Source organism: Aotus nancymaae, unplaced genomic scaffold (genome assembly GCF_030222135.1).
Source record: "Aotus nancymaae isolate 86718 unplaced genomic scaffold, 86718_ANA_hifiasm-v0.15.2.pri h1tg000002l, whole genome shotgun sequence".
Classification (NCBI taxonomy): domain Eukaryota; kingdom Metazoa; phylum Chordata; class Mammalia; order Primates; family Aotidae; genus Aotus; species Aotus nancymaae.
Genome location: NW_026988413.1, coordinates 61,655,311 through 61,681,653, shown reverse-complemented (window position 1 = coordinate 61,681,653; position 26,343 = coordinate 61,655,311). Strand labels below are relative to the sequence as shown.

General features: G+C 34.2%; 1 protein-coding gene across 1 annotated transcript in view; it reads left to right on the top strand.

Moving 5' to 3' along the window:
- The window catches only part of SEMA3E (semaphorin 3E), a 279,658-nt gene that overhangs the window by 226,162 nt on the left and 27,153 nt on the right, over positions 1–26,343 (top strand). The window contains exons 5-14 of the mRNA XM_012466175.3: positions 297–390; positions 9,898–10,017; positions 11,157–11,299; positions 12,318–12,432; positions 12,858–12,927; positions 15,646–15,790; positions 18,726–18,948; positions 21,447–21,538; positions 23,823–23,864; positions 25,396–25,562. Of these exons, the coding sequence (XP_012321598.2) occupies positions 297–390; positions 9,898–10,017; positions 11,157–11,299; positions 12,318–12,432; positions 12,858–12,927; positions 15,646–15,790; positions 18,726–18,948; positions 21,447–21,538; positions 23,823–23,864; positions 25,396–25,562 (1,211 nt within the window). The remainder of the gene's footprint in view (positions 1–296; positions 391–9,897; positions 10,018–11,156; positions 11,300–12,317; positions 12,433–12,857; positions 12,928–15,645; positions 15,791–18,725; positions 18,949–21,446; positions 21,539–23,822; positions 23,865–25,395; positions 25,563–26,343) is intronic.

Below are 26,343 nucleotides of genomic sequence, written 5' to 3'. Positions count from 1 at the left end.
GCTGAGGCAGGAGAATCGCTTGAACTCGGGAGACGAGATTGAGTCACTGTATTATTTTAGCTTAGTGACAGAGGGAGACTTCATTTCAAAAAGAAAAAAAAAAAAGAAAAAGAAGAAATAGACCAATAAGTAGTTTTTCATGAAAATACTGAATTTCATTATCTTATCTGTGAGAAACCTTATATTAAAATTGATATAGTGTGCATAATCTGGCATTTGTTAATAAATATTTTACAGTAATTAAATGATTATTAGAGGTGGCATGTTCATAATGACTTTTCTGGTTTTCTTTGAAGGATCCTCTGTTTCACCTGGAATCAACCATATCTGAGAGAGGAAGAGGCAAATGTCCTTATGACTCCAGCTCCTCCTTCGTCTCCACTTTAATTGGTAATTATCGTTGCCACTGACATCAGGTGATAGTCATAATAATTTTAAAACATACTTTTCAACTTCAGTTACATTCTTTCAGCATTTCTTTATATACTCGCCTTGTCGTATCTATTTTCTGGTGCTCAAAGCAAAGATATTAAATTTCAAGCCATGTTAACTTGAGCAATTTGACTCTAAAATAAGTGCAGATGCTATAAAGTATATGTTTCTCACTCAGAAAAATTGTCATTTAATATCTCATGTATTTGGTGTCATTTGATGCTGAAAAATGCAATTATTTGAAGGCTTTATAAAAATTTTGCCAAAATGAAACTATTTTTATATATATGTTAATTCTTCATGTTTCAATTACTTTGCGACCTCAGAGAATTTTAATATTCTTTATGGTACATTTCTCTGTTATTAGTAGAATTTGGCAGAAAGTCGTCTCTTTTAAGAAATTTATTTATGTAAATTTCTGTTAATCTAGAGTGTAAACTAGAGATTGACCTGCTCAAACTATCACTAAATGTACATGTTGAAATAATGCCATGAGTTGATAAAGTTGGATCTGGAGTTCAATTCAGTTCAATTTAATTAGACAAAGTACCAACAATCTCACTTAAGACACAACTAAGTAATATTTTCCTACTGCTTGGGGTTAAAAATTGCAAACTTGGCAAACTGTTTCAGCACTGTGACAGTAAAGACTGATGAATGAGTTCCTACGCATGAAATGAAAAGAGCAATCCCCAACACCTAACATAGGTACTGATGGTCATGATTTTTTTCCTCAGTGTTGAGAAGTTCTGATGCATGTTTAGTGCAGATGTGCAAGGTTCTATTGTTACATTTGTCATGTTTAGAGTTATATGCTAATATTAGGTCATCTTCTTTGTAGAAAATGAGATAGTACAAAATAAGATGTACAGACTTCATATTCTAAATAAACCATTAAAACTCAAAACCCTCCCCTGATGATTGAACCGTTATAATTGATTTAGGGTTGATATAGCTGCTGCTGTGTGTTCTTTAGAATCTGTGTTCCCTGAACTTATTCAAGACAGTTTATTTTGACGGTTCTTGCACTCTACTCCTTACACTCCCCTATCCCACATCTGGTTATCAGGTATAAAAAAATAAAGCTTTTAAAAACATATGTATTTATATAGCAAACACCTCATGTTAACTCTAAGTAATGGGAAAAGTTTGACTTACTTTAGCTTCTTAATTTGACAAGGGTATAATATGAGAATTATATAGTAATTAAGTTCTTCAGTGGCTTGAATAAATAGGTACAATATTTAAAAAATAAATATTAAAGAAAAATATTATTTTGAGTTTCCCTACCAATTGTGTGTGTGTGTGTGTGTGTGTGTGTGTGTGTGTGTAAACAGAGTATTAAAAAAAGGAAGATTTTAGATATGGGAATATGGTTGCCTAAGTCAAGTTAGGCTTAGTAGAAGTCACAACCTTAGAAATAACACTTTTGGGGGATGCCAGATCCATAAATGCTGGAAACTCCAATGCGATTGAAAGAATATAAATTAAAATGTATATATCTGAGAGGCTTGTACATCTTTTTCTAAAGTTGTTAGTCATTTTTTTTTCATAAATATTTTAATATGTTTGAAAAACAGAGACTTTCTTTTCTTTCTTGTGCCATGTAGCCTCTTGCAAAGACTGGGTCTTCTGTAAATACTAAATGTAATACTCACTGAGGTTCCTAAACAAATACAAAATTAATTTTGGTATGTTGTTTTCATAAGAATCATATGAAGGGAATTGGAAAGTAAAAATTACACAGTATATACTGCTTCTATAGTGAAATCCTGAGAATATTAGAAGAAAAATTATTTTTTAACATTTCATTTAAATAGTTAAAAATAATTTCTATGACCACCTTGCCACTCACTACTCAGACTCCCTAGAGCTTGTTTCTGCATGAAGTCAAGAATTTAGAAGTGGAATTTTTAAGAGGAGAAATATTACTGGAGGGACATTTCCAAGTGAGTTTCATTGAACTTCCAAATCAAATTACACTATGCTGAAATCTGAAGTGCTTGCCATCTGGGTGGCTGTTTCGCTTATTCAGAAGAGAAATAAAATCAAAAGAGTCCTCCAAGTTAAACACAAAAGTTATAGAATAATCCCTCCAAAGAGAAGAAATAAAAATATAATTCTTCACATTTATCCATTCACTTTCATCCCAAAGTACCTTGGAGAGATCATTCACTCACTGTGGAAATGCAGCAGCCGCTGGATGGAAACCTGATAACCTATGTGAGCCAGAAACTCTTTAAAAGAGGGGAAGTAAAAATAATTCACTCAATTGAAAAAGCAGCAGGAATGTAGGCTGGAAAAATGGAGCTACCTGAGTTGGAATTTGGCAAGCTTGGTACAGCTTATTCTGACTGAGAAAGAATGCATTAATGTGGCATTTTGTGACCACACGTGTTCTCTGCTGATGGGTCAAGACAAGACCCCAGCAAAAGATGACTATTGTTAGACTATTGCTGCTTGTCAGTTTCACGGTTAATTTTATGTCGCACAATGTTTAATGTTTGTTCACATGAAGACAAATTTAATGATAAAACACTGAAACTGGTAGCATACTCATAAAGCTACTTGACCTCAAAAAAAAGGTGCTTGCAAATGAGAGAATTTTCTATGTGACTCCCTAGTTTCAGATGCAATTTTAATTCAGTTAACTTAAATTCAGTTGACTTAAGAGCATATGGAGAAGGAGTTAATAAAAAATAGAATAAATATTGAAGCTTATTTGATAGAAGACAAGTTATAAAGCACATTTTAATTGAATTTCTAATGTAATTTAGAAGTGAAACTTTGATAGCTTGTAATAATCCTATGTGACAAAGGATTTAAGGAGTAAAAGCAAGATTTTTACTGCACTATGTTGTATATGTTCAGAAACTAATCGAAATGAAATCATAATATTAAGTGGACTTGAGCTTCCAATGGCTCTTTGTAGTAACACAATCAATTTTGGTAGCATATCAACTCGTACCTCAGGTGCAATATTTCTGCATTTTAGCCAAGTTTTCCTGCACTGTGATTGGTCCTACTGTATTTGAAGTGGTTTTAAGTAACTGTCTGAAGAAGACAAGGCATTATAACTTAATTTTAAAAGCAGCTTGTTGAAACAATAAATTTTTCGGTAAAATGAATTGCTGCATTGCTTATCCATGGCTTTCAAATCATCCAAATATAGTTAGTAATTATCTTGCTACTAAATTGTTAAGTTCGGTGATTGGCCAGATAAAAATCCAGGAAATAGTGTTCTTTATGTCATATGTCATTTTGGACAAGAAGAAGATATTTTTGCTGACTCTTTTTATCAATTATGTCTCATAGAATACTGCAATATTCTAATTAAGTGGATAGTATCTTCAGTAACATTACAATCTACCATAGTTTCTCCTTTAAATTCTATTGCCATTTTTTAAAAAAAATTTTGTTCTGACCCACACTTGTATTACCAGTTCCAGGTATAATCTTACCATGCCTGAAGTGTCTAAGGTATGATAGGGCACGTGTTGCTAGTGTTTGGGACAAACAAACACCCTGATTTGTCATGTACCTTTTGAGGCTTTACTTTGAAAGTATTAACTTTGTTGTTGGGGTATTTTTAGGGATGGCTTTCAGAGTAAATGTTCACTAAATTTTATTTCAGCAAATAATTACTAATAAGACATTTTATTGTACATGATTTTCTACACTTTTTTCCTATTACTTTTTTCAGCACAAAAAAATTACAAAGTTTACAACCACTGAAATCCTCTTCCTGACTGAACTTTTATCCATAACAATACCTTTGTGAATATATATCCTCATTATTAATTTTGTAAATCAAAGGTCAAGTCAATTGAATGAAAGGGATTTGAATGCATGCAGAGAAAATTTAAGTTATTGTTTCAAATTCTTAATAATAAAGCATTTTAAATAAATAATTGTTTATTTTTAGTTAACAATAATTACATTCAGGGAATATATCTGGCACAAAGTAAGATCATTTATTAGAAAAATCAATGAAAAAATTCTAAATGAAGTTAGAATATATGTCTTTATAATGGTAAGTTCTACAAACATAAGTAAATGTACTGCCTGGGTTTTTGAATTCACCCTAACTATATAGAAACCTCAGGTTATTCCCTTACCACTTTCCTGTCCCTAAAGAATATCTATAATTTCTTATCCAAGGCTTCTGCTCACGCTCTCACACTTGGCAGAATGCCCATTATCCACATGCTTACTGTAGCTTCTGGCCATGACTGCTAGTCTCTAAGGAGCTATCTGAATACTTTGCTTATGGTTCCTTCACAATGAAAAGAAAATCAAAAGAGGTAAAAGAAGAAGAAAAAAGCCCCACTCTTCAATTCCCTGCTTATATTCTCTCCTTTGAGAATCTGGTTTAACCATGATGGTATCAATATCATTGGTTTGCTACCAAGAAAACTCAAGAGTACAGCCATGGGTCCTGGCACATACAAATGAACAGATTCAAAAGATGGTTTTCTTTTTCCTTCATGCCTCAAAACCACCTTCTTAACATTGATAGCTGGTGCTAATCATCTGCCCAAACCAAAACAAACCAAAAGCCGAAACAACAGCTAAAGGCCTGATAAAATCACACATTCTTCCTGGTGTCTTTAAGCATCCTAAGCAGAATGCGAGTGTGAACTGCAATGTTGAAATATGTGAGTCATTCATTTTCAACCATCCTCATCCTCCCAAGTGCATTTTTTTTTTTTTTTTTTTTTTTAGATGGAGTCTCCCTCTGTCGCCAGGTTGGAGTGCAATGGAGCGATCTCGGCTCACTGCAACCTTTGCCTCCCAGGTTCAAGTGATTGTTCTGTGTCAGCCTCCCGAGTAGCTAGGACTACAGGCACACGCCAATATGCCCAGCTAACTTTTATATTTTTAGTAGAGACAGGGTTTCACCATGTTGGCTGGAATGATCTTGATCTCTTGACCTCATTGATCCTCCTGCCTCAGCCTCCCAAAGTGCTGGCATTACAGGCGTGCGCCACTGGACCCAGCTACATTTTCTCTCTGTAGCTATGCATGTCATAGTGATTCAGCAAGACCATCCATCCACAGTAGAATAATTTTCTAATAAAATTAAAAAGTTCAGTTATAAAGTAAGGTAGCTAAATCAGTCTTTAGCCATATGCTGTTCCATGAGGCAAATATGTTTCACATTATTTAGATTTGCACAACATACATTTATAATATAAACAGAAGAAATGCTTGAGTAAAACTTAACAAGAAAAGAAGGTCATGAAACACTACTGTGAATTTTTCTTGTTATACAATTAAAATCCAACACAGTTAATAAAAACTCAGATAATATATAGTCCATGAATGAAACCCTTGATACATTCCATAAAATATTAAGGCAATGCAATGCATTTAATTAAAACTTCAAGTAGGGTTTACGTTGTAAAAAAGGAGTTATATGGAAAAGTATGTTAATTACATGTTTTAGAATTACTATAAAGAATTTGTTTTTTTCTAAAAGTCAAATGATTGTCTTATTTTCTTTCACATAAGCAATTTAGTGTTGACACAGTCTTTTAATCACAATATAATGTCCTTTGGGCTAAAATTCTTGGGGGCAAAAATACTGGGGATTATTATTATAATTTTTAATACAATTTATAGTAAATACATAGTCTCTAATTACATTTATTTAACTATTTGGTATCAGAAAATTTGTGAATCAATACATTGATCGTTTTACAGGATGCAAAAATAACATCTAGATAAATCATATTTTCATGTATTAAAATAGAAAAACATTTTATAAGAAGACTAAAATATGTTTTAGGGTTTCAATGATAACTGCCAAACCACCCAAGGATTTAGTTTTCCATGTCTATGGAAATGAGCGAGTTTAGCTTCTTGTCACACTCAACAATAGTCTCTATATAGAGGAAAAAGAAGAGTAGAAATAGCTCTGCAGTGGTAATCTGGCAAGCTATTTAATTACTATTAGGCATTATTTTACCTAAAGCTTTATTATTATTATTATTGTTTTTCACTAATATGTTGTCATTCTTTTCTAATTTTCCTATGAAAGTATTTTGTCAAACATAATTATTATCTATTACTATGAATTTTTTAAAAATTTACTTTGATATGGGGATATGAAAGGAAAATCTCTCCCTTCTGAGGAAAATCTAACATTTCCAACAGAAACATATTTGTTTCTATTTACGTTGCTTATAGTTTTTAGCACCTCTATAGTGTCTTTGAAATTTGTCAAACAGTTCATATTGTGTTATGGGAATTGCTCACAATTATCTTTGTCCTGACTGCAAAATGGGAAATTGGGTAAAATTGGGAATATCTTATTTTTTCTCTTTGCAGATAATTCTTCCTGGATATGGTATTATCTAGTATCATAGTGCTGCCATCTAGCGGCTCCAATGAATACTTGTTTGTTAATTTTGTGGCATTGGTTAAAACGTAATTTTGAAACCATGTTCCAAATCAGAATAAATACATTAAAATTGATGTGTACTAATAAAAATATTATTTTCCCATAACAATATTTTCAGTTATCAAAGTCTAAAACACTTTAAGAAATAAAAATCAAATATTAAAAACTTAAGGAATAGAAAACTCATGCTTTTAAAGAAATCTAATCTTTATACCAATTATACATTAAAGATTCAGCACGGCCCACATTAGCAAAATAAATTATATTTACAACCATTTAAGAAAATGGCCTTTATATTTGGTTTGGGGAACATAATTCAATTATAATAATTAAAAACAAAGATAGTTCAGAGAAATCCACACTCATGTGTTAATAGTCAATTAATTTTTTTAAGGGTCAACTTGGTTATTTATGCCATAGACTTGATGATTCCAAAGTCCTTTTAATGACTCTCTTTTATCCATGTTCAAATAGTTCAGACTGAATTCCAGGTAACAGGTCATTTTCCTAACCATTGAGTCCATTTGGTCTCAAAATAGTACTTCTTCAAACATAGACATAAAATTTCTAGGGAAGACAGCACTAATTAACTGACTTTGATATAAATTATGTTAGTGTTTTCCCTTTCTATTATCAGATAACATGATATGCTTAAGTAAGAGTTCTGACATAACTTTTCTCTGCCAAATTATATGTTGTTAAGTCCAGATTTAAATAATTATTTTTTAGTCTTGTTATTTTCCTTACATCATACATTTCACTTAGCGTAAGTTGAATGTACCAGATGAGCTCAACAAATATATCTTTTTAAAAACTCTGTTATCTGAAAAATTTTCAAATACAAAGAAAAGTTGAAAGAAAAGTAAAATTAACACCTGTATACCATTTGCCTCGATTCACAATTGTTAGCACTCTGCCATATTTACTTTTTCCTCCCTTTCTCATATAGAATACGTAGTTTAAAATGAATTCTTTTTTGGAAACCATAGATTGTATTTATTCGTATCTGATAGAGTGTTTTAAGCATGCACAGAGGATTTTGTGAACAGAGAAAAACTAATTAGAATTAATCTTTTGAAAATAAAAAAGACTATTACAGTAGTACTTCCAAAGCTTATTTTTTTAATCTTTGAGTTTAATTTATATCTTATTATTCTAAATTTGGTATAACAAATGCAATCATCTTTACCTTAAAAAAATTAATGCAAATTGAAAATAAGCTTCCTCATCCGGGGCACACAGTACCAGCCCATCCTCAGGGACCACATCTGTAAGGACCTGAGTGCATTGGTGGCCGCCCGCGTGCGGCACATCCCCTTGGCCCCCCAACATCGAAGTGCGGCTCTCGGACGGCACAATGGCCCGGAAGCTGCGGTACACCCACCACGGCAGGAAGAACGGTCGCAGCAGCTCCGGGCCCTCCGTGGGGTCTGCTCCTGTGTGGAAGCCGGCAAAGCCCGCGACCCTGCAGCTAGGCAGTTCAACACCCTCATCCCCTGGTGCCTGCCCCACACTGGGAACCGCACAACCCCTGGGCTGCCCTCTACGGAAGGCTCGAGTGGGGCGGCTTCTTCGGCACGACCGTCACCAGCCCCGAGCCCGTGGGCAAGCAGGGCCACGTGCTCCACCCCGAGCAACACCGTGCGGTGAGTGTGCGGGAGTGTGCCCGCTCCCAGGGCTTCTCGACACCTACCGGCTCTTTGGCAACATCCTGAACAAGCACCGGCAGGTGGGCGATGCCGTGCCGCCCCCACTGGCCAAAGCCAGCGGCCTGGAGATCGAGCTCTGTGTGTTGGCCAAAGGCTTGGAGATCGAGCTCTGTGTGTTGGCCAAAGCCCGAGAGAGTGCCTCAGCTAAAATAAAGGAGGAGGAAGCTGCTAAGGACTAGTTCTGCCCTCCCGTCACCCATGTTTCTGGCACCAGGAATCCCCAACGTGCACTGATGTCGTATTTTTAACACGTCGATCTGTCCGTTCACATGTGTGGTACATGGTGTTTGTGGCCTTGGCTGACATGAAGCTGTTGTGTGAGGTTCGCTTACCAACTAATGATTTAGTGATCAAATTGTGCAGTACTTTGTGCATTCTGGATTTTAAAAGTTTTTTATTATGCATTATATCAAATCTACCACTGTATGAGTGGAAATTAAGACTTTATGTAGTTTTTATATGTTGTAATATTTCTTCAAATAAAGCTCTCCTATAAACAAACAAAAAAAAGTGAATTTTGGGAAAAGATTCTAAGTTCCTCTGCTTCAGAGCTCTTGATGGTTCTGGGGTTCAAGTTATACTTTCCTTTAACTTATTTTAATGTCTTTTTTCTGACTCAAAAGACCGATGGTTATTTCCTGAGACCCTGCATACATTGTGTAATTTCTCAGTCTGATTTTAAGTCTGTGACTGCCACCACACGTTGCAGCTAACTTCATTCAATCATGTTGACTGATTAAATTCTGAGTGCTTTTTATATTCTTCCTATCTGACTGAGCCACAAATTTACAAATTGAATGATAACTGATTGGATTATATCACCTTTGTTAGACTTTGTTGTTCCCACACTAAAATCATATTAATGATAGGAATATCTTGTTACAAGAACAATTTCAATCAGCTGACTGACATATAAAACCTGTAATCATCACAATAACAATAATAATGATAAAACCCTGATGATATGAAGGTTAAAAGAAGTCTAGGAAAATAAATGAAGCCAGGGTATTTACCAAAACCTCATATAGGTCTTAATATTTACCAGCTATTCTTCCAAGTGCTTTACTCTTAACTACCTTACTGAATGCAATTCCTTTTCTCATTTGTAAATGAGGAAACTGAGGCACAGGGAACTTAACAACTTGCCCAAGTTCACACTTAGTAAGTGACAGACTCTGGACTCAAATCCTGGGAGTCTTACTGTACCATCCATGCGCCTAACAACTATAGTATTAATATCATAAAATACATATTATAGATATGGATGTGTTTAATATAATTGTGACTTATACCTTGTCTTCAAATCCGGAAACAAATACTGACTTCTCTTTTACTGATGCTCCCATGTAGGTACTGAATTGTTTACTGGACTCTACAGTGACTACTGGATCAGAGATGCTTCGATCTTCCGCAGCATGGGACGACTGTCCCATATCCGCACTGAGCATGACGACGAGCGTCTATTGAACGGTAAGGATGAGGAGAAGAGAATGTGAATTAGGATTGAAACCAACTTTAAAACCTATGGAAAATGTTGCCATTTTGATAATAATGAGAATACAAATACAATTCCTTTGCAAATTTCAGGATGCTTTACTAGCAATATTCTTTAACTAAAATGTTGTATATGATATGTGTATATAATTTTCTATCAAAATTGATTGACTTAATTATAAAATTAGTATGCCTTTTGAGCAATGCTTAGAAATCAGTATTTAAATAAGGAAAATAAAACAAATGTATGAAAAGTGAAAAGTCCATATCCAATAAGCTTTTTTGTCTACTTTTATCAATTGTTATAATTTTCGATGAATTGTTTGCCCTACTTTGCTTGTTTTAATAGGATTGCATTGCACTTTAGAGACAAAACTCTAGGAGAGTCACTAGACATTCATTGATACAGAATTCTTTGTAAGAAGTAAGTTTTCTATTTTGGCACACAGGTATATGTAGGTGCTAGAATATTGTTTTATGGTGAGCATTTTAATCACTTTCCACATTTTTATTAAGCTTTAAAATGCATAGTCATTACTGATGATACCTTTTACATATTTTACATACCATATCAAAGATCATTTATTCAAATTTCTTGGACTACAGTCTCAAAAATGTAATATAAATTTTCTACTTTGAAATTAAAATGATCTGTGTGCTCTACTGGTAGACAATTTTTGAATTAAAAATAAATAATAATAGATTTATTTATTGTGACTTTATTTATTTAATATGTTACTTATACTTAGATTTCATTTTTACCTACAATGGGAGGAAGTTTATAGATTGTCTTCACCGTGCTCACAATCTGTTCCTGAATGCATTTTAAGTTCGCATTGCATGTTGTTTGAAATTGTTCTTCTCTCCCGGATTCTTTTATTTTCCAATTAAATATTCTTGTAATATTTCTAAAATGGCTGTTAATATGCAAATAAAGTAGAGATCTCTTCATCGTGTTTAAAGTTTGGTAAAAAAAATTCAATAAAAATATTTCTTTTATGAAATAATGAAAGTTAAACTGAAGGATTCAGATGATACATAATTTATTGGAATAACTTGTTAGCATTTTGCTATAATATCTGTTTCACTTTCTCTCCTACATTTTGTTCCTATAGAACCAAAATTTGTAGGTTCGTACATGATTCCTGACAATGAAGACAGAGATGACAATAAAGTCTATTTCTTTTTTACTGAAAAGGCACTGGAGGCAGAAGACAATGCCCACACGATTTACGCCAGGGTGGGGCGACTCTGCGTGGTGAGGCTTTCTCTCTCATTATGCTTGCTTATCTCACAATTTATGGTCAGGCCTTTACTAAGTTTACAGTAAGTTTCTACTTTTAAATATTTTCTAGTACTCTATAGAATTCTATAGACTGCCTACCATGGATATTTACTATACCAACCTCTACATTTCATATCTAGTAAAATATGTATCTTAAAAGAACCTTGTATTTTGTATGATTTTCCCCATTTTTGAAGCCATACCAAGAAGAAATAGTCTATAATTAGACCGTCCTTCTTCTCATGCAGAAGTTTGAACTTTATTTTTCTTAAATTTAATCAAAATCTTTTTTATTCCTTTAGTACACAGTACAAATAATATACATAGCTATGTTTGAATAATTTGGTTGGTTAGGGTTATTTTAAAAAGCCATCTGTAGTTTATTGAATATTTAGAGAGGTTGTTTGGGAACATTTAAAACCAGTAGCAGTAGCAACATATATTGAGTTGATCTAATAAAATTACAAATGTAAAGTTACCTTGGCATTTAAGAAGATGTTTAAGAATAAATTTACACATATATAAATATATGCATATATGTATATTATGTGTGTGGTGTATGTCTATATGTATATACATGTATTGTATAGACATTGTGTGTGTGTGTGTGTGTGTGTGTGTGTGTATTTCAAACTTTCTTGAGAAGCTTTCTTCCTTTGTTAAAGGAAGAAAAGAAAGGGACTCTTCTATATTTCTGAGAGAGGCAGATTGTTTACAAATAAAGTAGTAATCATAATTACTGTATCTCTCCACTATTCTATTTGGGAGAGATTTCTGTATTAATATTGTTTAATATCTTCAAAATATATTTAATATATCAGGATGAAAGCACACTGACAAGGCAGAATGAAGAAACAAAAGAAAAATTGTGGGGAAATGCATGTTTGACATTAAAGTCATAACGCTTAGCATCTGCATGTTTAATAATACAAAATCTGTGATTGGTCAAAATTCTTTAGGGCACCTATTTACCTCCTTTTGTTTTTCACAGAATGATATAGGAGGGCAGAGAATACTGGTGAATAAGTGGAGCACTTTCCTAAAAGCGAGACTTGTTTGCTCAGTACCAGGAACGAATAGAATTGACACATATTTTGATGAATTAGGTAAATGTTTTTAGGTGAATTAATTTGCTCTTTTGTGTATATGCTGCTTTGTAACTTTATCTCTAGGACAAATAGAAAACTTGTTTTCTGTGCATTTGACCTCTATCTAACATAGAGCAAGTCTCTGTTCTTTTCATTTTGGCCAGGCCCACATGCTGGGGGAAAAGAAATTGCAAGAACAAAAACAGGCTCATCTTGTTAGCTTAGAGTCAGTGTCTGGTTCCTTCCTGTTGTTCAGCTCAAGGCCACCCAGAGCAGCTGAAGGATTGGCTCTGTTAAGACTTGGTCATGGTTGTACGATTGTATATGAAAATATACATCTTAAAATCTATATTGGGTTCTAAACAAATTTATGTCAACACATTTTCTTTGCATGTAAAGAGAGCTAACAATACTAAGTGATGGAATGGTCTTTAATTTTTCAGAGGACATTTTCTTGCTACCTACCAGAGATCATAAGAATCCAGTGATATTTGGACTCTTTAACACTACCAGGTGAGAAATTTATACAGTCAGTAAAACAATAGAAATCAAGAGATACCTCACTGGACTCTCCCTTCTTGGTGTATGTAACTTGAAAGACGATTAACCCCGTTGCTGTTCTCATTTTCTACTCTTTATAAGTCACCAGTTGATCTTTATTCTCCAATGTTTACAAATGTACTTTCATTTTCCAAAGCTCAATCTCAATCCAAATCCTGTTTTAGTGTAGTACCCAGAATCCTCCTGTGCTCAGTATCCTAATCTCTTCACTCTCTAATCTAGAACACAGTGATTTTTTACCCACATAGAGTTCATAAGCTATCAGTCCTTACAATGTGTTATTATTGTAAAAGTCTAGGATAATTTCTTTATTCATCATATAAAATTTCCCAAGCCAGGCTTTCAGGCTTCTATATCAGCGGTTACTCACTCACCTCTGGACGTTTTCCCTCTGAGCTCACGAATGGTCTGGTTTTGAGAAGACAATGCCTTGACGGGTGCCGGTCGGTGTCTGCTTTGCTAGTTTCCATTACTATGTTTTTATTGATTCACTTACCTTGCTTGAAATGACTTTCTCCTCCAATACTGATTTAAATCAGTTCTCCAATACTTATCAATTGCCATATCCAAGAAAAGTTCCTTGATTTCTTAATCCCAGAGCACTCTTCTCAGTCCTCTATTCTGCTTTTCCTGTTCTTATGTTGATTCACAGTGAACACATGTTCATCATTTGCTCTCTATCTTTTAAATTTGCTGCTCAAGTTTAAGAGATATAATCTTTTGTTTTCCCTTTTATGTTTTTGTATTTTTTACCCATGGTAAAGTGCTATAAAAATGGATACAATATTATTTCATGTATTTTGATACACAAATAAAAATATTAGAATCAGTTTTTGTTAAAAGGTTATATACACAATTTCCTGAGTATCTTTCTAGATAAGGCATAGTGTAGGTGAAATGATTAGGATAAAAAATAAAGAAGAATATACGTCAGTTATCTTGACAGGGCTAGAATAATATTACTGAATTTCTCTTTTACTTTGTATAAGCCATAAACTGTCACATAATTATGTACACTGTGCTTACGTGGGGTCTTTCCATACAGCTTTAGTTTTTTATTTTTCAGCAGGTGGTTTTTAATGCTCATTTTAGACAAGAATATAATACATCTCTTTAGACAAGAATCCTGCTGTTGCAAAGAGACCTTTCCTTCAACAGAGAAACATGGAAACAATTTGTCTATCAATTATTCTTTGATGCAAAGAAAAATAGTTACTGTAAGTTGGTAGTTATCACAGTACATGGAGAATACTTAAGTTTTTTAACTTCAACTCCTTTCTTATGCTGTGAATAATTCATACATTGCCTGATAATTCAATGGATTTATATGACAAATTGAGCCATGGAATAATCGGTATAGTTTTTCTATGGTTAATAAGATCAGATTAAAAGCTGTTTTCCTAAATGATAGCATAAGGGCTCTTTCTGAGAAATCAAACATAAGACATGATTTTCTACTATAATTTCTGTTTTGACTGTTTAATTGATATAAATCTGAGAACAAAAGCTTCCCAGCTGTTACCTGACATAAGGATTGATATTTGTAGAATGGTGATCAAAGGTGGGTGTGCTACTACTTTGGTTAGGAGACTATCTCAAGTGTTCCCTGTATCCTAGGCATTTCCAATTGCTTCAAGGTGTGTTATAAAATCTGTAAATTGGTGCTGTAGGACAGTAACATAACTTCTGTTTTACAGGTGTCTCAGGATGTAGGAAACTTTATTTATATAGAACTTTGAATTTTGCAAAACACTTTCACAAACGTTAGTTATTTGGATTCTTACAATACAGAGAATCTGATAATGTTAAAATTAATTCAGTTCATGCTAAATTAAGAAATATGGCCAGATTGTTTTCAAAGATAATCTTTAAAAATGTTCTTTTGTAGACTCTGATTACAAATGCCTTCAATGAAGCTTGCCATATTTAGTCCACTACTGCCTTTATCCTGTCAAGTAGAAATTTTAATCAAGAAAATTATCTTGCTTGCTGTTAGTTCTGGAGATGAGAGACCTAAGTTTTATATAACAGAATTTTCTCATGCTTAACATATGCAGTCCAGTCATCTTTTTACTATAGATACTTTTCGGTGACTGGAGGAAGAAATATACAGGCATATTAATGTCTACATGAACCCAGATAAAAAATGGGGGAAAAAAGCCTTACATTTCTGTAAGACTTTAAATTGTTCTTGAAGTCACATACATTAATACATTTAATATATCTTAATAGAATTTGTAGCAATAGTAACAGCATAGTGAGTGAGAAAACACTGTCTACTTTGAAGATAGAACAACATAAAAGGAGATAATACCTAAATGAGTAATTCAACTTGGGAATACGTCTTTGTTAATATGAAGGCCAGATCTCCCTTAATAAAAAAATATGAAACACAATACCAGGTTTAAAAATAAGTGAAGTGACATTACTTTTGTCATTCTAACAATGCCATTTTCAGTTGTATTAAGTAGGCAATTAAGAAAATGGTAAGTTTTAGAGTTTCAAAATTTGAAATAGTGCAATAGTTAACATATCTAGAATGTTTTTTGCTTAAAGAAATTACAGCTACTTTACCCAGAAGACTTGACTCTTATCTTTGTAGGCTGGAGTGTTTGGCTAAGTGACCTGCTAGTTAGTTCCAGAATAATAATTATCTTTTTTGTATTTCAGTAATGTTTTTCGAGGGCATGCTGTATGTGTCTATCATATGTCTAGCATTCGGGCAGTCTTCAACGGACCCTATGCACATAAGGAAGGACCTGAATACCACTGGTCAGTCTATGAAGGAAAAGTCCCTTATCCAAGGCCTGGTTCTGTAAGTTTACTTATGTAACAAATAATTCTTATTTTAAGGACTCTTTTGGTAATATTTTGTTCACTGTTTCATGTGCTTTACAAGACTTTGTAATTAAACAGTTAAAGAATTCTAAACCTAAAAGTATGCTTGGTGAAAAGTGCATGTAGTAAAGAAATATTTCAGATCTCAAGTTTTATGCTTGATATTTAATAAAAAGAATATATAATGGACACAGTAGCATTACAAAATATATTTATTATCGATATTTTGGCTAAGTAACACCAGTTAAAATTTGATTTTTAAAAGTACTTGTACGTGAGGCCAACAAACATGTGAAAAAATGCTCATCATCACCGGTCATTAGAGAAATGCAACTCAAAACTACATTGAGATACCATCTCACGCCAATTAGAAAGGCGATCATTAAAAAATCTGGAGACAACATATGCTGGAAAGAATATGGAAAAATAGGAACACTTGTACACTGTTGGTGGGAGTGTAAATTAGTTCAACCATTGTGGAAGACAGTGTGGCGATTCCTCAAGGACCTAGAAATAGAAATTCCATTTGACCCAGAAATCCCATTACTGGGTATATATCCAAAGGATTATAAATCGTTCTACTATAAGGACACATGCACACGAATGTTCATTGCAGCACTGTTTACAATAGCAAAGACCTGGAACCAACCCAAACGCCCATCGATGATAGACTGGACAGGGAAAATGTGGCACATATACACCATGGAGTACTATGCAAAATCATAAAAACGGTGAGTTTGTGTCCTAACCTGGAAACCATCATTCTCAGCAAACTGACACAAGAACAGAAAATCAAACACCTCATGTTCTCACTCATAGGTGGGTGTTGAACAATGAGAAGGCATGGACACAGGGAGGGGAGCATCACATACTGGGGTCTGTCGGGGGCAAATAGGGGAGGGACAGCAGGGGGTGGGGAGTTGGGGAGAGAGAGCATGGGGAGAAATGCCGGATATTGGTAATGGGGAGGAAGGCAGCAAATCACACTGCCATGTGTGTACCTATGCAACAATCTCTCATGTTCTTCACATGTACCCCAAAACCTAAAATGCAATTGAAAAAAGTACTTGTGAACACAGAAACATCCAGTAACATGAGCATCATATTTCTCTCAGCCTCTTCAGAGGAGTTAGCACCACATAGAATTTCAAGCAGGAGAATGCCCCCAAATTTTTATATCCTAATGTTAAAATCGGCTCTAAATTTCTTAGGCCAAACTGTCTCCTTCTTATTGTAGGAAATCTAAAAAAAAGTTTTTTTCTCTACCTCCTCAGAATACATAGCATCTCATTTACCATCTTTGCTGGCCCCTTAGGAAAGAAATGCCAATACAAAAGTATTGCTAGTGTACGAAAGTTCTACCACTTGCCTCTGAACTATACTACTAAGACTCTTCTTAGCTAGGCATGCAGACTTTTGCGCTTTTAGCACACATGGCTAAAAGTGGTGATGATAGTGATGGTGATGATGAGATGATGATTTTGTATCACTCATCCTGTGTGCAGCTAGGTTGGAAAAACTTCAGATCATTGTATGTGCTCTGTAAGCTTGAAGAGCAAACATTTAACTTGTCACACAAGTCAACATCTGTACTCCTACAAGCAGCTGGTGAAATCCCATCACTATACTGATTCCACAATTACTTGCAAGTCAATAGAAACTGTTTTTGTAGAGCCAAAACCCAAAGTGGAAACAAACCTTACCTCCGTTAACAAGTGTTAAGGCTTTACCATTTTGATCACATTCTCTCACTAGCTTAAAATTATGACTTCCAGAGAGACATAGAGTATATTTTATTTCATTCTATTGATTGAAATTACAATTTTAAATGGAGGAAACCTATTCCTGTGGTTTTGCTGGAAATGCTTCCTGAAACCACACGGTCTTAAAGGAGATTTGGAGGAAGTGACTGGTTATGGAACTGCTTCCAAGCTAGTCCAAAATGTTTCCAATTATATATCGTGAAAGTACACTCAAGTGAAAAATCCATGCCACATTAGGAAATAAGTTCTGATTTTAAAAACCACACCATTATCAATGTGCTCTTTGTGGAATCAGATTACTAAACTACTGTATTTATACTATAAAGTGGAAAATTTTTATCAAGACCATCATTGAAGTTGCTGCTAGTTCTGGAGGAAAGTATGTGAAATGAGGGAGCCCTTACTAAAAAGCATGAATCAACACATTTAAAGGTTTTCCAATGAGTAACTTAAGCTGCTGTTGAATATTTAATTTTATAGTTAGTGGTTTAAAAATTGGCATGGTATAGTACATATTTCTTGTTTTCCTAGTTTATTTTGTCAAATCCCTTAACAAATACAAATTCATACAGATTATAGTAAATAGAGAGTGTTTTTATGCCATTGATAATTAGCAGTGATAACATCTGAATAGGTTTTCATATAACAGCACTAAAATTCTATAGTCAGTGAGCCAAACAGAACCATCATTGATCATATTATCATAGACTTAGTAATGGTAAAGCTATTTTGTACAGCTGTGATCCTTAGTTAGACAGAAGTTTCAGCACAACAAAGAGATTTCTTTTGTAGAATAATCGATTATTTTCCTTCAAAATTTAACTTATATCACAAAAACCAGAATTCAAAATCAGAAAAAGTAATGTGAATATGTATTGATGTTAAAAATTTTACCACCCCCAAACTGTCTTGATATTAACTATACTTCCCTTTTCCAAAATTTTTCTAGTTTTTCTGTTTATCTAGTGCTGCATGTACTTCTGAACCTAAAATAAAAGTTAAAAAAAAGAAAAACATGTGGTTACTTATTTCTAAATGCACAATTGACAATTTGACATCTTCAGTTTTTCTGATTCTTCTCATAATTGATTATGCATTTTCTCTTTATGTGTAAGGCAAAAAGAATGATCGAATCCACTTGCTTTTCAGTGTGCCAGCACAGTAAATGGAGGGGGATACAGAACCACCAGGGACTATCCTGATGATACCATCCGATTTGCAAGAAATCATCCACTAATGTACCAGGCCATAAAACCTGCCCATAAAAAGCCAATCTTGGTAAAAACAGATGGAAAATATAACCTGAAACAAATAGCAGTGGATCGAGTGGAAGCTGAAGATGGCCAATATGATGTCTTGTTTATTGGGACAGGTACAGAGATGAGAAAGTACTCAGAGACATTTAAATTGACCTTTAAATTAAGTAATTTTAATAATATTTCTAAAAGCACCGATCAACAAATCTGTTCATTGTTAACCCATTTCACACTGCTAATCCAAATGAAAAAGAATGAAATAGAGGCCTCATGTGACTGCAATAGTAAGAGTTTATGCCAATTGTCTGGGAATATTGTCACTTTTATTGTCAGGAGTGTCATGGTTTGACCAAAAAAATATGTGGTTTGTTTCAGATATGAAAAATATTAAAGCTACCAAAGAGAGGATTTGGGGCTTGCATAGCACATAATTCATTATACATAATTAGTACTTCATATGCATCAATAAATGAATAAGTGAAGAAATGAATAATAGATGTTAATGAACAAAGCTGGTCCCAAATAGAAGTTCTCATAGTGGAAGGAGTGTCATAGCAAGAATGCTTCTGTCAGTTTCCCACCTTTATTACTGCCTTTGCTCAGTGAGTCCTGGAGATTTTGTAAACAACTTGGAACTTGGGACAATGACTTCACCTAAATCTATAAACATATGAATCCTTATGAGTCCATGTCAAGGTCAACCATTTGTACCAAGCAGGCCAAGTGTTACCCATAATAGCCTGTATTAATAAAGTATGATAAATATGCTAAAAGTGACATTTTCAAATAAATGTGTAATTTCAACTAACCCATACATTAGCTCTAACTTGTAGAAGAGAACTTGAAATCTTTCAGCCTCCGGAGTAGTATGTAGCAAATCCTTTGAAGTGTTTTAAAATCCTATAATCATTTTTAAAATGTTTAAAATGATTCTTTTTATTTAGCATAGTAATTGCTAGAGTAGTTAGTCTTTAGAGAAGTGAGCATTCTAACATACATGACTTTAATCATAGATATATAATTCCGAAGAGATATTGGAATAAGCCCAGATCAGGAAACAGGATGTAATATTGATATTAATATTGGTGCTTGGGCTTCTCCAATACTCCTTTTTTTTTTCTTTGAGATGGAGTTTTGCTTTTGTTGCCCATACTGGAGTGCAATGGCGTGATCTCAGCTCACCGCAACCTCCGCCTCCCGGGTTCAAGTGATTCTCCTGCCTCTGCCTCCAGAGTAGCTGGGATTATAGGCATGTGCCACCACACCTGGCTAATTTTGTATTTTTAGTAGAGATGGGGTTTCTCCATGTTGGTCTGGCTGGTCTCAAACTTCTGACCTAAGGTGATCCACCCGCCTTGGCCTCCCAAAGTGCTGGGATTACAAGTGTAAGCCACTGCACCCAGCCATTTGTTGTTTTTAAAAGCAAAGATTTAAGCAAGAAAACATCTATCTTATTCTTAGAAATTGATCTCTGGTACGAGCTGTATTTTATTCATTCATTTTAGGAAGTTAATATTAATAATGTGCTCTGCACTGTGAGTTCAAGATTAACATGTCTTCAGATTTCTTTAACAAACTTGAAATTACTTGGTCATAAATTCACTCATAGTGACTACCAACAAAATGTTTAAAAGTTTCATAATCAATAATAATATTTGATAAAAGTAATTAAAGTATTAGTTTGGTGCAAAAGTAATTGTTTTTTGCTGTTACTTTAATGACAAAAGCCATGATAACTTTTGTACTAACCTAATTTGTTATTTGTAAATGCCCTGGAAAGGCGAAACCATATATACCAGTCCAAGAAGGTTTTTAGAAATACTTGCTTGTTATATTGATCAAAGTCATTCCAGAGAATTCCAGAAGTAACAAACATCTATTTGTACTGCCATATACACCATGTTTAAAGTAGCTTTCAGTAAAAAATTTTCTTGCATTATGCATCACAGAAAAAGTAGCTAGAATAATTTGGCATCTTTCTTATGTTTTATTCATTCTGAAAGATATTTTGATTTTTAAATCTACGATTGGATTTTTGGATCCAGCTATTTGAAATAATCATTATTTCTTCTTCTTTTCTGGCCAGGCATATAAAATTAATTTTGCTATTAAAAATATGAGTTTATAAGTCATCATATTGTTTTAAACTGCCAGTGATTAAAATGTTTCATGCTTCTGGATTTCAAATCCTATTTGAATTTATAGTCACTACTTTTTTCTTTTCTTTTCTTTTTTTTTTTTTTTTTTGAGATGAAGCCTTCTCTGTCACCCAGGCTGTAGTGCAGTGGCATGATCTCGGCTCACTGCAACCTCTGCCTCCCACGTTCAAGCAATTCTCCTGACTCAGCCGCCCGAGTAGCTGCGATTACAGACACTCACCACCACGCCTGGCTAATTTTTCTTTTTTGACTTTTTAGTAGTGACAGGTTTTTGCTGTGTTGGCCAGCCTAGTCTCGAACTTCTGACCTCAAGAGATACACCCTGCCCCAGCTTCCCAATGTGATGAGATTATAGGCATAAGCCATCTCACCCAGCCAGCTACATGGATTTTAATTATTTGAAAACCAGACTGTGACATAGCTTCTAGTTTATTTCTTGTTTTGTTTTCTTGTAGATAATGGAATTGTGCTGAAAGTAATCACAATTTACAACCAGGAAATGGAATCAATGGAAGAAGTAATTCTAGAAGAACTTCAGATATTTAAGGTATTTAAAGTAAAAAATACAGACCAAATTTATGCATTACAAATATAAGTGAGATGTAAATAGGAAAGATATTATGCCCATTTTTTTACCAACAGGTGTGTTGTGGATTCAGAGCTAATATAAGTGAATAATTATTTCAAATTTTAATACATCTATTTGATTTTTACAGACTTTTCAACTGAGAGGTCAATATTTACTTAGCATGGAAAGAATTTCAGTGAATAAACTGTGACCATAAAGAAATAACATTTATACTACATATGATTTTCAAAGCCAGTATTCCAATCACATCTCGTACAAATGTGCTATTAATGCTGAGAAAAAATAATACATTTTCATATTGTGAACATTGTGGCAAGATAAGCATACTGCTTTTTATTAAATGCATCAATTATACAAAGAATTTACTAAAAAAGAAAAACAATAGAAATGATAATGAAAGGATTAGACATGAAAAAACAATTACATATGAAGATACACATATACATAGGTGCATGTGTTATATATGTGTGTGCATGCATATATATACACCACACGTGCACGTATACAACCCCCCCAACACACACACACACATCAAGTCATATCATTTGCAGCCGTTTTGGTTTTGAAAGTGGTTATAACACTGAGCTATTGAATATTGACCACTGCTCCTGTGGGAAACAAGGGGTTATGTTCCAGCAGATTTCTAATTATAACAAACTTGTCAACAGATCAATTTGTAACCTTCTTTTATGTGTGTTTGTGTTTAAAGACACCTTATTTAATACATATTGCTGATGGATTAACATGAACTCACAGCCAACAGCGCTATAATCCACGCCTGAATGAAGCTTATCTAAGGAAAGAATTTTCAATGTTAAGGCACAGTGAAGCTTTTTTGAGTTTAGAAACGTTAAACAGAACTTCAGCACCATGCTCAGGGACCATTTAAAAAAACAAAATACCAACAAAAAGCACAGACATGCGACAACTTTGGCACTACATAAGCCATGAAAAAGATACTTATTTACACTAAGAAAGCTGAAACAAGATGGCAGAGTGACACCTTGTTTCATCTCAGCTGGGAATGTGCATGTCCTGTGACTCATTTTTTTGCTGTTCTGGGAGTGCAGGTGTCCATGAGTGAAAAATACACAATGTCTTGATATTGGGGATACAATAAATTCTAGCAAGTAGGTTAATTTGCAAGTACAGAATCTGTGAATAACAAGGATTGGCTATATATGTTTATAATGGGTATATGTGAAAACATTTTATAAATGAAAAGCAGTACATTTTGCCTTTGCTGTACGAGAATGCAGATTCCCTAGAGTCACACCCAAAGCTAACCACCATCCTATATCAACCAGAGCAGCTATGCTTTTATTTTGCACTCTGGGACTCTATATAAGATTTCATTTCATGTTATGAAATGAAATGTGTTTAATATTTACTCACCACAGTGTTTTGTTCATGTAAACTTTTAAGAACATTGTTGCCTGAATGAATAAATGTGTAAAAGCATAAAGATTCTGTAGCTTAAAATTAAAAAAAAACACTGACATAGAGGATCAAATGTTCCCTTTTAGAAAATAGTTCTTCAAAGGATAATCATCCCCAGAGTGTATTTCACCTGCCTGTGGTTTTCCACTTGCATAGATGACCTGAGTTTATTGTTTTTCTTAGGGGTGGACTAGCCTTCACAATCCTAAAACAACATATTGATTCTCAAAGCTATGGTATAAATTGTCCTTCCTCTGGTGCAGTTCTAAGAAAATCAGGTTATTCATCTTGTTCGAAGGATCCTGAGTTAATTGTGATTCACCATGATCACTCCAACAGAAAAATATTTTGTTTAGGTTTGGGTTTAAATGATTAAAGATCACCTGGTTTATTAGCAATGACACCTGCTGAAAGACACACTGGTTTCATTTTAATGGTTCAATTACGTTGATAGAAAGAACATTCTGACTTTATTACTTTATTTAAAGATACTTGAGTTTCCAAAGCACAAGTAATATTCAAATGCAAATACAAAAACCATATTCAAGAGACAAACAGTGAGCTGGTTATATCACCTACTGCTCTTCTCATCTGCAAATCTGCTCACCTCATTAGAAAAAAAAAGTTTATAAAGATAATATTTTAATTGTATTTGCATATTGATTTATTAAAATGAAAGCTATAGAGTGCTTAACACCGAACCACTTACGTAGCTAACATAATTTCAGGAATTGACCAGCATATTAAGGTAAATGTTTTTATATTATTTTCTAAAAAATGAAACCTTTTTTTAAAATTTCAGGATCCAGTTCCTATTATTTCTATGGAGATTTCTTCAAAGCGAGTAAGTTGTCTGTGTGTATGTGTGTGTGTGTGTATGTGTATGTGTGTGCAGCTGTGTGTGTTCTATATGTAAGCTAAGGTCAAAGGATATGTGCTTATATCTGAACTTACTACAGTTTTATTTTTCTTTTATTACTTTATTTTATTGTAGTAAGAACATGTGATCTACCCTGCTAACAAAATATTAAGTGTACAATACATGTTTAATGACTATAGGTAAAGTGTTGTACTACAGACCTTTAAACCTTATTAATGTTGTTTGACTGAAACTTTATGTCCATTGACTGGTTCTGACAAAAGTATATCGTGATTTACATTTAATACATGTCTTCATTTGCTATCTCTATGGAAAGGGAGATGAGAGTAGTTTTACTTCTATAATCATGATAGCACTTTTTTCCCTGGTTATTTTTCAAAAACAATGGTAACTATGATAATCCAAGAGTGTGCAATGAAACACACCTCTTTTCTACTTCACTGAAATCAGTTTAACACTCATTGTACGTACTGCCCCAAATTTATTTATAAATAATTCTTCATGTTCAGGCAAAAGGAAAGATACGATACTAAAAGTTCAGCTACTTGTTCTGTAGATAGATAGATAGATAGACACATCATTCTTCTAAATGTTATATGTCAATATTTAAGAGGCCATTTACTTTCCAAATCTCTTATTAATTGTTCCTATAGATTTGTTTTCTGTTTTGAGATAGGGTCTCACTGTGTCACCCAGGCTGGAGTTCCAGTGGTGCAATTACAGCTCACTGCAGCCTCGACTTCCCAGGCTCAGGTCACCATCCCACCTCAGCCTACCGAATAGCTGGGACCACAGGCGTGTGCTATCATGCCCAACTAATTTTTGTATTTTTTCTAGAGACAGAGTTTTGCCATGCTGCCCAGGTTGGTCTCAAACTCCTGGGCTCAAGCAATTCACCTGCCTTAGCCTCCCAAAGTGCTGGGATTACAGGCATAAGCCACTGCACTCAGCTGTTTCTATAGTTCTTTAAAGAAAGATCTGCAATGTTAGATAATGCAAGACAATGAACACAGCATTTTGAGTTCTTGTCAAGTTCAGTCTAGCAATGTTGATACTCCTGCATTTATGTCTATGAACGTATCTCAAATTTTAGAGAAATGAAAATATAAATATTCTATTATCTATATTGAACAACTGCTATAATTTTTTTTTTTTTTTTTCTGATGGAGTTTAACTGCTGTCTGCCAGGCTGGAGTGCAGTGGCACGATCTCGGCTCACTGCAACCTCCACCTCCGAGGTTCAAGCAATTCTCCTGCCTTAGCCTCCTAAGTAGCTGTGATTACAGGTGCCCACAGCCACGCCTGGCTAATTTTTTGTGTCTTTAGTAGAGATGGGGTTTCACCACATTGGGCAGCCTGATGGCAAACTCCTGAAACTGCTATAATTTAAGTGAATTTTTACTGAGGTGATTGTGTGCAAATGTGAAAACTAGGTGTAATAGCTCAGTGAAAGTTATGTCCATTTCTGCTAGTGACCCCTTTTTGATTTCTATAGCAACAGCTATATATTGGATCTGCTTCTGCCGTGGCTCAAGTCAGATTCCATCACTGTGACATGTATGGAAGTGCTTGCGCTGACTGCTGCCTGGCTCGAGATCCTTACTGTGCCTGGGATGGCATATCCTGCTCCCGGTATTACCCAACAAGTACACATGCAAAAAGGTGAGACATGATACCTGATGAACTATTTCCCTTGCTCAGGAAAACCCTAATAACCCTAGTGCTGGTGTTGTTTTTTTCTTTTTTTCGTACATTCCATGGAAAATAACCAAGCTATTTTTATTTAAATAAATCATCATAGTTATATTTTGTTCATAATAGAAAGTTTGAAAGCTTGAAGTTTTCCAGAAAATACGTGTATTAATTATTGTTTATAGAGACTGGAGCTGAACATGCTGTTGACCTTTTATTTTTTCACCCAGGTTTGAGTCAGTTCTTCCCTCTTTTGAAACTTTTGCTGCAAGACATGAAACGAGTTTAGATAAAGTGGAGAAAATGTGGAAATGGTGAGCCACCACACATGAGAGATTCAAAGACTTAAAAAGAAAATAAATAAAGAAATTCTAAAATACATCCTGCGTTTGCCCCATGTCCTTTCTACCAGCTGGTCTTCATTTATTTCATTTTGAAAGTGAATATTTTAACTCCTAGGCAAATGCGTGACCTGTATAATTAATGAAATGTGTGATTTAATTCAACACAAATGAAAGGTACTTAAAGACCTCCAAACTCCAGTGTCTACAATTCTGTGAGGTCATTGCCATTTCCTACAGAAGGTAAATCCCAGGATTCTTTAAGCAGAGATCTTGAGATGCAGTTAAGTATTTTGAAGAATAAGGATATCTCTTCACTCAAGCCATATGAAGCTGTGCATTCTTTGTGGAAATACCTCAGGAAAAATGTATTTTTATTTCTTACAGAATAAGCAGTTTCTTTCTTGTAA